The sequence below is a fragment of the Mustela erminea genome, chromosome 18 (genome assembly GCF_009829155.1).
Source record: "Mustela erminea isolate mMusErm1 chromosome 18, mMusErm1.Pri, whole genome shotgun sequence".
In the NCBI taxonomy this organism is placed as follows: domain Eukaryota; kingdom Metazoa; phylum Chordata; class Mammalia; order Carnivora; family Mustelidae; genus Mustela; species Mustela erminea.
In genome coordinates, this window is record NC_045631.1 from 17,493,008 (window position 1) to 17,506,145 (window position 13,138).

Genomic DNA, 13,138 nt, shown 5'->3' on the forward strand with positions numbered 1-13,138 from the left:
CTCTGCCTACTGTGATCTCTGTCAAATGGATAAATAAAGTCTTTAAAAAAAAGAAATAAAAAAATAAAAATAAAAAAGTAATAGGGGTGCCTCAGTGGCTCAGTGGGTTAGGCATCCAACACTTGATTTTTTGACTCAGGTCATGATCTCAGTGAGATCTAGCCCCACCATGGGCTCTGCACTCAGGGCAGAGTCTGCTTAAGATTCATTCATTCTCTCTCTCTCTCTCTCTCTCTCTCCCCACCTCTTTCTCCCCATCTGCCACTCACCCAGCTCTATAAATAAATAAATAAAATCTTAAAAAAAAAAAAGTATAGCAGTTGTTGGCAACTACTGCAAATTCCAGCTTGGTATCTGTTTTTGTAAATACAGTTTTATTGGAACATAGTCATGTCCACTCATTTACCTATTATCCACAGCTGCCTTTGAGCTACAAGTGTGAAGCTGAAATAGCTGCAACAGAAACAGAATGGATTGGGGCGCCTGGGTGGCTCAGTAGTTAAGCAACCGCCTTCAGCTCCAAATTGTACAACTCTACTTTTACAGTTCAAAAATAAATGAGAGTATTCTCTCATGTTAGAAGCCAGCAGGACAGTAGTTATCTCTGAAGAAGGTAGTTACTGTGATGAGGTAAGAGGGGCCATCTAAAGACAAGGGCATCAGGGTGGCACAGTCAGTTAAGTGTCATAAGATCAAGCCCCAGGGTGGGTACCATGCTCAACAGGGAATCTCCTTGACATTCTCTGAGATTCTTTCCCTCTGCCCCCCAACACTCTCTAAAGTAAATAAATCTTTTTAAAAATAGTACGTTGTATTAAGGTCTTCTTTCTTTTTATTTATTTGTTTCAGAGAAAGAGCATGACCAAGCAGGAAGAGGGGCAGAGGGAGAGGGGAAGCAGGCTCCCCACAGAACATGGAGCCCAACGCAGGGCTCGATCTCCCAACCAGGAGATCATGACCTGAGCAGAAACTAAGAGGTAGATGCCTAACTGACCGAGGTACCCAGGTACCCCCCCCCTTTTTTTTTTAAGATTTTATTTATCTGAGAGAGAGAGAGAGAACAAGCAAGAGAGTGAGAGGGCACAGGAGCAAGGAGTGGGGGAGAGGGAGAGGGAATCTCAAGCAGACTCCTAGCTGGGAACAGAGCCCACACAGGGCTCGATCCCAGGACCATGAGATCATGACGTGAGCCAAAATTAAGAGTAGGATGCTCAACTGACTGAGCCACCCAGGCACCCCTAATATCTTATTTCTTGATCTGAATGGTGGTTACATGGTTGTAATCATTCTGTGAAAATTCATCAAATTATATACTTAAGATGTATGTATGCATCTATATTATACTGTATTTCGATGAATAAATCTATTTTTTTCTGAGTTTGTAGGTTCATCAGAAAAAATGCCTGGAAAGATAAATATTAGTAGCTTTGTAATCTACATAGTAGCTGTAAACTATGAAATCAGTAGCAACAGCTGTATCTAAGAAAAGGATTTAATTTTTTTCTTCTTTTTGCCTATAAGTACTTACTAATTGCTCTACACTGGCTATCCACTGCTACCGTAATTATAATAAAGTTATTTCTATTTTAAAGACAATGACAAAACAATGGGACTACTTCCAACCTTAAGCCAGCAGAAAACGTGAGGAAATGGTGCCCCCTAGTGGAATATAGTACAATTACAGAGCACTTTTTTTTTTTTAAGATTTTATTTATTTATTTGACAGAGAGAGATCACAAGTAGGCAGAGAGGCAGGCAGAGAGAGAGAGAGAGAGAGGAGGAAGCAGGCTCCCTGCTGAGCAGAGAGCCCAATGTGGGACTCAATCCCAGGACCCTGAGATCACCCGAGCCAAAGGCAGCGGCTTAACCCACTGAGCCACCCAGGCGCCCCAATAGAGCACCATTTTAACTCAAGTTGTCAAAATGTAAATTTTAGAACTCTTTCCCTTTCCCCCAACAGATATTTTACCTGAAAAGGAATCGGGGGTAATGCAGGAATTGTGTTTATAAATTGCTACCAGCAACCTCTGGTGGCAGGAGGGGGCCAGGAGCCTGCCAAGAACCAGGTCACAATGTTTGAGATGTCAGACCAGGCCATTTACATCTTGTCTGTTCTGACAAAGGCAATGGTTGCTTAGAATTTTCAGAAATCTAGACCGAGGTGATGATGAATCTCAGAGAAGAGAAGTTATTTTAACTGATGAATCCCCTGTCCAGTCACTCTGAAACCAGCCTGGGTATAAGTCACCACCATGGTAAAAGGAGCTGAGTTTGTTGAGGACCTAGATTTGGCCCAGCTCTGCCACTACAAACCTGCTCAATGTACAGAGGGCAAGCTGTTCAGCCTCTCTGAATTTACACTTCCTCATGTATAAATTGGACACAACAGTTCCTACCCTGACTGTCTCTGCTGGAACCCATTCCCTTAAAAACATTTTCTTGTTTTTGGTATTTAAAAAGAACTATTTTAAAAATGTTAACATTTGGAGAATCTGGGTGAAAGGCAGCCATGAATTCATTGTACTATTCTTGTATATTTTCTGAGAATGGATAATTATACCAAAATTTTAAAACAGTAATCTAGGGACACCTGGGTGGTTCAGTCGTTTAAGCGTCTGCCTTTGGCTCAGATCATGATCTTGGGGGTCCTGGGATCCAGATTCATGCCAAGCTCCTTGCTTAGTGGGAAGTCGGCTTCTCCCTCTCCCTTTGACCCTCTCTACCACTGGTACTCTCTCTCTCTCGCTCTCCCTGTTTCAAACAAATAAATAAATAAATAAAATATTTTTAAAAAATTGTAATGTATTTGAAATTGGTAAAACATGGACATGACCAAAAATGGCAATAGTACAAGTGAAGAAATAGTGAAAATCAAGGCTTCCTCTTCCCCTGTCCTGCCTGTCTCCCCCAGTTCTGCAGAGAGGCAAGGGCTCTGAGATGGTTTCTTTTGTACCTTCCCAGAAACAATCTATGTATTTAAAGATTATCCATAACTTACATCCCCTGCTTTACGTAATGCGCAGTGTCTTGCATCATACTTTTTTCACTTAACAATGTAAGTTGGAGGTCATTCCGCAGCAGTAAATATTGCTTTGGGTGGTAGAGTAACCAATTCTTTTTTTTTTTTTTAAGATTTTATTTATTTATTTGACAGAGATCACAAGTAGGCAGAGAGGCAGGCAGAGAGAGAGGAGGAAGCAGGGCTCGATTCCAGGACCCTGGGATCATGACCTGAGCCGAAGGCGGAGGCTTTAACCCACTGAGCCACCCAGGCGCCCCAAGTAACCAATTCTTAATTAATACTCCTTAAACACGAAGGTCTTGCTTAAGCCATGACAGTTTTTCTAAGGAGAATTCAAAGTATGTATGCCTTCAGATATTCAATTGCATTTAAGGGAGCATTTATGGCCTAAATGGCCATAGTAGAAAAGTCAAAATAAATCAGGCCACATTTACTCGAGGGACTTTTATGTCACTACAGACACAGGGCAGGGAGGCTCTGGAACAAAGAATCCAGATCGGTGACCCTGGCTGCAGGTGATATATCCCCTCTTTGAGAATCACCCTTCTAGTGTAGGTATAATGCAGTTATACAGTTTTATTTTATCATTAAAAAAAAATTTTTTTTTTTTTTTTAAAGGTTTTATTTATTTGACAGACAGAGATCACAAGTAGGCAGAGAGGCAGACAGAGAGAGAGGAGGAAGCAGGCTCCCCTCAGAGCAGAGAGCCCGATGCGGGGCTCGATCCCAGGACCCTGAGATCATGACCTGAGCTGAAGGCAGAGGCTTTAACCCACTGAGCCACCCAGGCGCCCCTAAAAATGTTTTAATTATTGAAAAGTATTCCCTGATTCTTTTTTTTTTTAAGATTTTATTTATTTGACACAGAGAGTGAGCACAAGCAGGGGAAGCAGCAAGCAGAGGAAGAGGGAGAAGCAGGCTCCCCACTGAACAGGGACCTGATGCGGGGCTCGATTCCAGGACCCTGAGATCATGACCTGAGCCAAAGGCAGAGGCTTAACCAACTGAGCCAACCAGGCTCCCCTGGAAGTCTTTTTGAATCTAAAAGCAATTCTTGCTGATTACAGAATATACAGACCCCCCTCCCCGCCCCTCCATTAGAAAATAATCAATCACCATTAGCATCTTGGTATATTGCTTTCTACAGTTCCTTCTAAGCAAATATGTAGCTTAAAAACAAATTAAACTGGGATGATAAACAATCTGACATGTTATTGTTTTCACTTAACAACATAACACCTAGAGCACTTTGGGGGGGGGGTCATTAAAAATTTTTTAGATATAGCTTCACATTGAAGAGGAAAATTACCCAGAGCAGGCCCAGGCCAGGAGGCCCCAGAAGATGGAAAGTTACTAACAATAAGCTAGAGATCACCAGAAGCCTTACTGGGAGCAAGAAATAACCAGTTGCTTCTGCTTCTATAAACAGGCTTCCTGCCACAGGCTCCTTGACTACGGTTCCCACTTAAAGCAGTCCCTACTCCCCCAGTTTAAACCCACCCACAAGCCGGCAGCTTTGGAACCTAACTGCCTTCAGTCCCTATAAAAGCCCTATAACCCCATCGCTGGGGGCCCAGAACTTCAAGCATGAGCTCATCTGGGTCCGCCGGCCTAAAATAAATCCGAGTTCTCCTACTTCTCCAAAAGTCACTTGGTCTCTCACAGGTCTGATTATTTTTTTGCAACAACATGACTCTTCTTTCAAAGTTCTTGGTTATATTAGTTTTATATTCATTTTTAATAGATTTTATCTAGATTCCCCTAATCAAACCTCTAATGAAAACATGACAAATGATTACTTTGTTTTCTTCTAGGACACTAGAAGAGTTTCCCAGATTATTGCTAGCAAACCTGGCTACTCTTCAGAACTACCCAGAGAGCCCTGATAAAGAGAGAAAACGGAGTTCCTCCTACTTGGACCTAGGGAGTTAGAAACATCCAGGGATCTCCTTGCCTCCCCACATACCTCCAGGCAACCACAGACTTCCAAGTTACTGCTGTTCAAAAGAACTCACACACACATCCTCCTCCTCCTTAGGTGACACTAAATTTATTCTTGATATACTGACATCTACTTTAAATATGCTAAACTTATGATTCAGAAGAATTTACTGCAGGGCCCTGACTTGGGTGGCTTTTGCCCAAGATCTAGCAAGAGATTTCTAGAATTTCTAACAAGAATTTCTAAAAGAAATTCTAAATCAAGCCACTATTTTCTGCTACCTTTCCATTAAGGTCCATGGGACTCTGGGTTGAACAATATATTACTAAATCAAAATCCGGGATTGGGGAAATAAAGGTAACCTTGTGTCATAGTTTGCTATAAGAAACTGCACTACAGGGCACCTGGGTGGCTCACTGGGTTAAGCGGTTAAGCATCTGCCTTTAGCTAAGGTCCTAATTGGGATTAGTCCTGTCCGGCATTGGACTCCTTGCTTGGCAGGGAGCCTGTTTCTTCCTCTTCCTCTGTCGCTCCCTGGCTTGTGCTCTCGCGCTCTGTCAAATAAATAAATAAAATCTTTTAAAAAAAAGAAAAAAAAACCCTCACTACACATTATCATATATGAGGAGGCATAATCAGACAAGACATATAACTGCATATGTGTTCTCATAAACACGCAGAGCTACCTTCAATAATTTAAAATAAAATACATATAAAAACATACCAGGAAAAAGTAAGAACCTGGCGGTTTCCTGAACAATTTGCAAATCTACCAGTTATTTTGGCTTTGATGAGTCAGCCTTCTTGACAGGGTGGGGCAGATGACATTTTCACGGCTAAAACTGCTGTTTTTATAACAGTTGTTCCCAAATTTCTATCTCCAGCTAATTCCTAGAATTCCTTTCACAGAAAACAATGAGCTCTAAAGGCTATCTGTGAAATCTCAAAGACAATTACAGGGAATCACACCATTTCTCCAACTTCATTTTGAAAAATTAACATGTCCGTTAGAAAAAGTTCAGGAAGGATATACGCCAAGGGGTGCCTGGGTGGCTCAGTGGGTTAAAGCCTCTGCCTTCGGCTCGGGTCGTGATCCCAGGGTCCTGGGATCGAGCCTGGTCGGGCTCTCTGCTCGGCGGGGAGCCTGTTTCCCTTCCTCTCTCTCTCTCTGCCTGCCTCTCTGCCTACTTGTGTTCTCTGTCTGTCAAATAAATAAAGGATATATGCCAAAATACTAACAATTATGGGGATTATGATCTCCAGACTCAGATATTCCAAGTACATATTTCTACCTGGATGGCCCCAAAATGCTCAAAACTTAGCTCACTCTTACAGCCTACTCCTACCCTATTTACCACTGAAGCTTACTTTTCCTCCTTAGGCCCAATTTTAGGTAAAGGTGTCAACATCTACCCAGTCTGCAGGCTGGAAATCAAAGCTCAAAATCCTTCATTTGGTGCATAACGTGCAGCTGAAATGCCATTTCTTCTGTGAAGTCTTTCTGGATCCCTCAGACTTAGTAAGTAAGTGCTCTGTTTTCACAGTACACTACATGCTTCTTTCATAGCAACGCTACCACATTTAAGCTGAGCATTCTTTCTCCCTCTGGTCTTCCTGGTTCTCATCCCAAAAAGGCATGTTGGGGGTACCTGGGTGGCTCAGTAGTTAAGTGTCTGCCTTCAGCTCAGGTCATGACCCCGGGGTCCTGGGACTGAATCCCAAGTTGGGCTCCCTGCTCAGTGGGGTGTCTGCTTCTCCCTCTACCCTTCCTTCTGCTCGTGATCTCTCTTTCTCTCTCTCTCAAAGAAATAAATAAAACCTAAAAAAAAAATACCCCAAAACAAAAAAAAAACAAGCATGTTAACAAGGCGGTGAATACATCACTATTAAATGTTTAGAATGGTGTCTGGTACGCTCAATAAATGTTAATTATTATTAGAGTGGTCGCAGAACTTAGGACTCTTCTGAGAGCAAGCAACAAGTAATAATAGCTATACAAACAAGTCGTTGCAGAGTCATAATAACTTACTGCTAATCTGCCAATGGTGTAACTAGTACCCATCAAGGTAGACTGGAAGCCCTATGTTGGTAAGGGCCACATCTATCCTGTTTATCCTCCAGCCCCCAATCTCCTAGAGAGTGAGACAGAAGAGCTGTTTTTCGATTTGAGGAAATTTTAGGTTATAAGTCCTTTCAACCACCAAACTCTGACTTCTGACTCCCAAACAGCTTTCCAGTCTTGCTCTCTCCATCCCCGTGTTCACTCAGATTCTCCTGGTCCCTCTTAAGTGATCCATCACAGCAGTCTACTAACCGGTCTCCCTGCCTTCCAGGTCTGCCTTCCCCTAGTTCATCCTCCCCACTGTGACCAGGTGGGATTTTGAAAATGTGACACTCTGATCCAGTAATGACCCTGATGAGAGTCCCTGAATGAACACCCCTGCCTAGTCACAGTCTCTGGTGTAGGGTGTGCACATCCCCAAGAGGTTTGCAATAATGCTTATTAGAGTGTGAAGAGACAAACATTAAAACCTGTTTTTATTATGTATATGACAAACACTACTAAAACCTCATTTATTTAAGATTGGTACTAGAATATGTGCATAAGATTTCGAGGGTATACAAGCTTAAAATTTAGCCCAGTGAAAATGAGTTGTGTGGAATGAATTCTACCATGAGGCGTGTGGTATCCAAAAGAATGCAGTCTGCAAGGCCAAAGAACAAAGTCCCTTCAGGTTCCTGGCTCTGCCAACCCCTTTAGCCCCCACTTCCTAGAAGGCCACGCTCCCTGTGCATGCTCTGTGCTTCTCATCTCTGAGTCTGCCCTGTGCTTAGAAGGACCTTCTTTCCCTATCATCCTGGAAGATTTGCCTGGTGGTTTACTCTGCCTCATTGTGTTCTGCCAGACTGCCACAAACCTGGCCACTTTATAGGTATCAAGTGTTAGTTTATAGGTTAAGTACCTCACACACAGAGACCTTCCCCAACCACCCATCTCAAGGAGCCCCTCCCCAGGCGGCCATGTTCTATCACTGTGTCTGCTTTTATCACAGCATCAACGATGGTTTTCTTATATATGTATTTGTTGATCTGTTTATTTTTTTCCTTACACTACACTCCATAAGACCAGAAACTTGCCTATCACATTTACCATTTCTCCCCAGTTTCTAAACAGCGCCTGGCGCTTAGTAGACACTTAAAAAATGTCTCTTAAGTGAAGGAATGACTCCTTTAAGATTTGGTGGAAGGGCTCCCTCCTCTCTGAGGTTTTGATCTTCTGAAGAACTGTTTCCCTGTTCCTCACTAAACCATTGCATAACTCTCTTCCAGTATTCACCAATGTCTCCCCCGAACCTTGATCACGTACACTTCAAGGGAGCATGGATTAAGCGTCATTCATTTTTGTGTCCCCAGCACCTAGCACAAGTTGACCAATAATACCTGACAGGTGCCCATTGAACCACTAAACATTTGCTGAATTCATAAATGAAAAACCAAGAACTCTAGCTGGCCTCCCAACTCTTTTTTTTTTTTTTTTTTTTTTAAAAAAAAGGAGGCTCCACAAGCCCAAAGTGGGGCTTGAACTCAGGACCCTATGATCAGGGACACCTGGGTGGTTTAGTCGGTTAAGCAACTGTCTTAGGCTCAGGCATGATGCCAGGGTGCTGGGATCCAGTCCCGCATGGGGCTCTTTGCTCAGCGGAGAGCCTGCTTCTCTCTCTGCTTCTGCCTGCCACTCTGCTTGTGCTCTCTCTGACAAATAAATAATAAAATAAAATAAAATGGACCCTAAGATCAACAGTTGGAGGCTTAACCAACTGAGCCATCAAGGTGCCCCCAGCTTTGCTGTTTCTACTTCTGATCTACTTCTCACCAACATACCCATAAACCAATTTTGTAAGAAAAACCCATCTGGCAAGTCACAGGCAAGTCACCCAACACAACAAAGTAAAAAGTAAAGTCTGAAAATTTACATCTCGTAACAGGAGTGAAAGTAGCATTATGATTCCTGGGTTATCCTGCTCTCTTCATCCCACTCTTCCCCATTAGTTTCAAAAATCCTTTCTACTTCCCAGTATACTATGAATGTGGGGGTACTCTTACAAGCTAAAGTTGTAATTTCTAATAATATGCTCACAAGACAAAGAATTCCACTCTCACACAACAGTATTTTGTATTAAGATACCTCCCACCCTCAATCCGTTACAGTGGGGTTTGATTTGAATTTACCTCTCACTTGTTGATCAAGTCTCCTTAGATTATGTAGTATAACACACCAATCATAACACTAACGATGAGATAGAAACCACTGGCATGAAGGAAACACTATACTTACTTGTTCCGTTGGGAACAGGGTATTGATATACTCCACGGCATTGAAATCTGCTCGATCTAGAGGATCCTGGCTTGGAAATACCTACAAAAAGACAGGGAATTTAAAATAACTGTCATTTTTCTGTCTTGTTTCATGTGTTATTTCTTTCCTTCCTATTAAATGGTAAATTCTTTGAAGGCAAAAAAAAAAAAGAAGAACAACAACCAAAAAAAATATCTTTTTCATCTTACAAGGCCTAACGCACAATTGCTCAATAAAATTATCTGTTAAAGTAAATCTTCAATTTTCACAAACATCTGTAATTTTAACATCTTGGTGCCACTAACAGAATGTGCGACTATGGCAAGTTCCACAGATATCAACAAAATCCCATGGACAAGGAAAAATAAATGGGCATTGTCCACTATCAGATTAAATCAGCTGATGACATGATTGTACTAAGGAAGCCTTGAGAAAAGACTTACGCACTATGTCTCTGGGAAGGCTCAGCATTAGAATTCACTAAGAATCAAAGCAATTTTTAGGCTCAGACAGGGTCAGGAAAATGGAGCTTGCCTTTGGGAACTGTCCATCCCTTTAACAGAAGAAAGAATACTGCCTTCTGAAAAATAATTCCCTTCAAAAGCTACAACTTGAAGAATATATAACAAGCAGTCGAGGGGCACCTGGGTGACTCAGCCAGGTAAACGTCTGCCTTTGGCTCAGGTCATGATGCCAGTGTCCTGGGATGGAGCCCTGCATCTCCCTCTGACTGCTGCTCCCCCTGTTTGTGCACACTCTCGCTCTCTCTTTCTCTCTCTCTGACAAATAAATAAATAAAAATCTTAAAAAAAAAAAAAAAAAGAAAGCAGTCGTGTGATCACCTGAATACCAAATTTCATCAGTTCAAGACAGTCATTCTGAAAACCAATTCTTTTCTGATGTCTCTTATTAGATAAACTTATGCCAGAACCCAGTCTTATTAAGAAAGAGCAAAAATGTGCTCTTCTAAAATTCTTGCCAAATGGTAACTGACTGAATTGTTTGTTTCTTCTACTAGAACCCACTAGAGAAAATGAAATGCATGTCTTTTTCTGTCCAGTGGAGGTGGGTGGGGAGCTGTGTCTTGAACAACTAAACCTTTGCCCAGAGGTCCGGCATCCTCAGGATGTGCCAAATGTGCTTTGTATGGCTAATCCAACCACTGCTAGAAAAACACATATCCAAAAATCTATAAATGGCACAATACAAATAAATCAGTACAGTGACAGACCTAGAGTAAGTGTTAATGCTCAGTAAATATTAGCTATTAGTAATGATAATAGCAATGCTTTACTTCGGAAAACTTCCCAGTGGTCCCTAAATGCGGCATAAACTTCCTTTACTTAAATCTTATCCCCTACACCACTACCTTTAAAGGAAATCCTCTCCCTTTATCAGGAGCAAAACTCTGCACAAGAGTCTAAATGACTATTTCTAATATCCTTTCAATAAACTTGAAAAGAGAATTTAATCAACCAAAAAGTCCTCGAAGGGAAGAAGGCCTCCGGGCAATATCCTTCAATCCAATCCAAATTAATCAACAGCAGGAATTCTCAACCATTTAAGTATAGTAAAGGGGTCCTTTCCCAACCGTGTCCCCTCTGCTCAGTGATCCGCTTCAGGTATTAAAGTTGCTCCTCCCCTCAATTCCGAGTCCCTCACAAAGGGTTAGACTGAGACTCGGGAGCAGCGGCACACCAACCTGGTAAATAACCCCCCCCCCCCCCCAATCTGAGGTTGGTGTCCGTGAACTCCTTTTTTCCAGGTTCATGCTTTCAAGGGTCACGGTTTCTCTGCCCAAACAAACGAGGACGCCTTACCCTCCAAAGATAATCAAGGCCTAGAAAGGGCTCTCTCCCTCCCTTCGATTCAGAAACCCCTTCCCACCACCACCTTCCTCAAACCTTTCCCTTCCCTTCATCGCCTAGCTCCCACTTCTCCGTCCCAAGACCGCTTCCTCCACGTCCCACCCCGGGTCCCACCCCCAGACTTCCCTGTCCTCCGCTCTCCTCCCCTCAGGGGGCGGAACACTCACCTGCTCGATGGCGAGCTGCACGTCAGGCGTGAGCTGCAGCACGGCTTCCAGCTCCTCTACGAACTCCAGCTCCTCCTCCTCCATCATCCCGCTGTCCAGCTCTCTCCTGACGCCCACCTCAACCCAGAGTCTCTCCTCCAGCCGTCACCCAAGCCCCAGAACCACAGCTCTCTCCTTGCAGCGTTGAGGAAAATCTCCTCTCTGTCAGCCAGCCGGGCACTTCCGGAAAGCTGGGCACTTCCGGAAAGCCGGGCACTTCCGGGATCCGGGGCACTGTGGGATAGCGGAGGACTGACCTCTGGTCGCCCGGAGGAGGCATTCCCATCACGTTCCGAGTCTCCCGGGGCGGACTTGTGGTCCGGCGGTCCCTGCCTGCCTTCAGCTCTCCTTAACATGATGGGGTCCCGCTTCACCTCGCCGAGGGCGCGCCCCCCACTGAAGGCCCCGGTGTTGAGGAGGGCCTGGCTGCCCTGGCAGGACCCCCAGTGAGGGTAAGCCCCAACAGCGTCGCGACGTACCGATAGCAACCCTCACAGGCCGCGAAGCCGGCGATCCTACAGCTCCCAGGGCCCTCTTGATCAGTGTCCCCCAGGTGTCCCCCTGCCACCGGGGGGAGAAATGACCCCAGCTGGTAAGTGGCGATGTTGCCAAGGACAGTTTTCGGAGGGATAGCGTCCACTTGACAGTTAAGTTCTCCATGTGCCAAGTCTCTAGTAAGGGTTTTCTGGGGGTGTCTGCAGCTTCTCCATGGGGGGGAGGGGGTATGGTGGGCGTGAAGGGTTAGATTAGACAGTGCTCCGCCGCTGGGGAAATGTTTACTTTCTGAGACTCAGTATCTAGAGCCTAAGTCCCATTCCAAGACTGATAAACTGTGGGTTCATGAGCAGATCACTCCGGCTGCCCTGCTTACCCCGCAAAGATAAAAAGCGCTATGCAAATTTAAGCTAGTAATACAGGTAATATTAGGGTGTCTAGCTCTTGTGCACCGCAAAGGAAGGAGAGGCCAGATCACCCTGTGGAACCACCTTTCCTCCAGACACTTAAAACAATGAGGCGATGGCAGCCAAGGAAGAGTTGTTTTACCAGTTAAACATTGTGAAATTGCAAAATGGAAGAGTCCCTGGCCCCATTCAGCTTTTTTTTTTTTTTTTTTTTTTTTTTTTAGTTTTAGTTTTATCGAAGTCGTTTGTAGTAAAAACATGGAAGCGATTTCTAACCGTAAGGGGAGGCTTAAAAATGTAACTGGGCTGTACAATAGAATAAATAGTTTTGACTCGTGAAATCATGGTTTTGAAAGTTACTTGCAGGGGAAAATGTGCTTAATATATGCCAGAAAGTAAAATGTACATTTGAGGGGCCCCTAGGTGGCTCAGAGGGTTAAGCCTCTGCCTTCTGCTCAGGTCTTGGTCTCAGGGTCCTGGGATGGAGCCCACATCAGGCTCTCTGCTCAGTGGGGAGCTCCCTGCTCCCTCCCCACTCCCTCTCTGCCTGCCTCTCTGCCTACTTGTGATCTCTCTCTCTCTGTCAAATAAAATCTTTTAAAAAATGTACATTTGAGAAAGCAAAAATGTACAGTGTGGTCCCAGTTCATGTGTAGTTTGCACATATAAAAATGATAGCAAATAGTACTGTTCTGTGGGTGATGGCATGTACACTCTTTGTACATTTTCCCAAAATGTCTACAAATAAACTGTCATACTTTTGTAACACTTTTTTGAAAAGGAAAATGTAATTTTATCCACCTGTTTTGGGTCTGTATCTTTTATATGAGGGCATAATTTA

The 13,138-nt window shown here is 43.6% G+C and overlaps 1 protein-coding gene across 1 annotated transcript in view; it reads right to left on the bottom strand.

Annotated features, from left to right (window-relative positions):
• Window positions 1-11,598, bottom strand: part of VPS53 (VPS53 subunit of GARP complex) — a 138,239-nt gene extending 126,641 nt beyond the window's left edge. The window contains exons 1-2 of the mRNA XM_032322085.1: window positions 11,357-11,598; window positions 9,301-9,381 (exon numbers count right to left, since the gene is read on the bottom strand). Coding sequence (XP_032177976.1) covers window positions 9,301-9,381; window positions 11,357-11,443 — 168 coding nt within the window. The 5' untranslated portion in view covers window positions 11,444-11,598. The remainder of the gene's footprint in view (window positions 1-9,300; window positions 9,382-11,356) is intronic.
• Window positions 11,599-13,138: the final 1,540 nt, after the last annotated feature.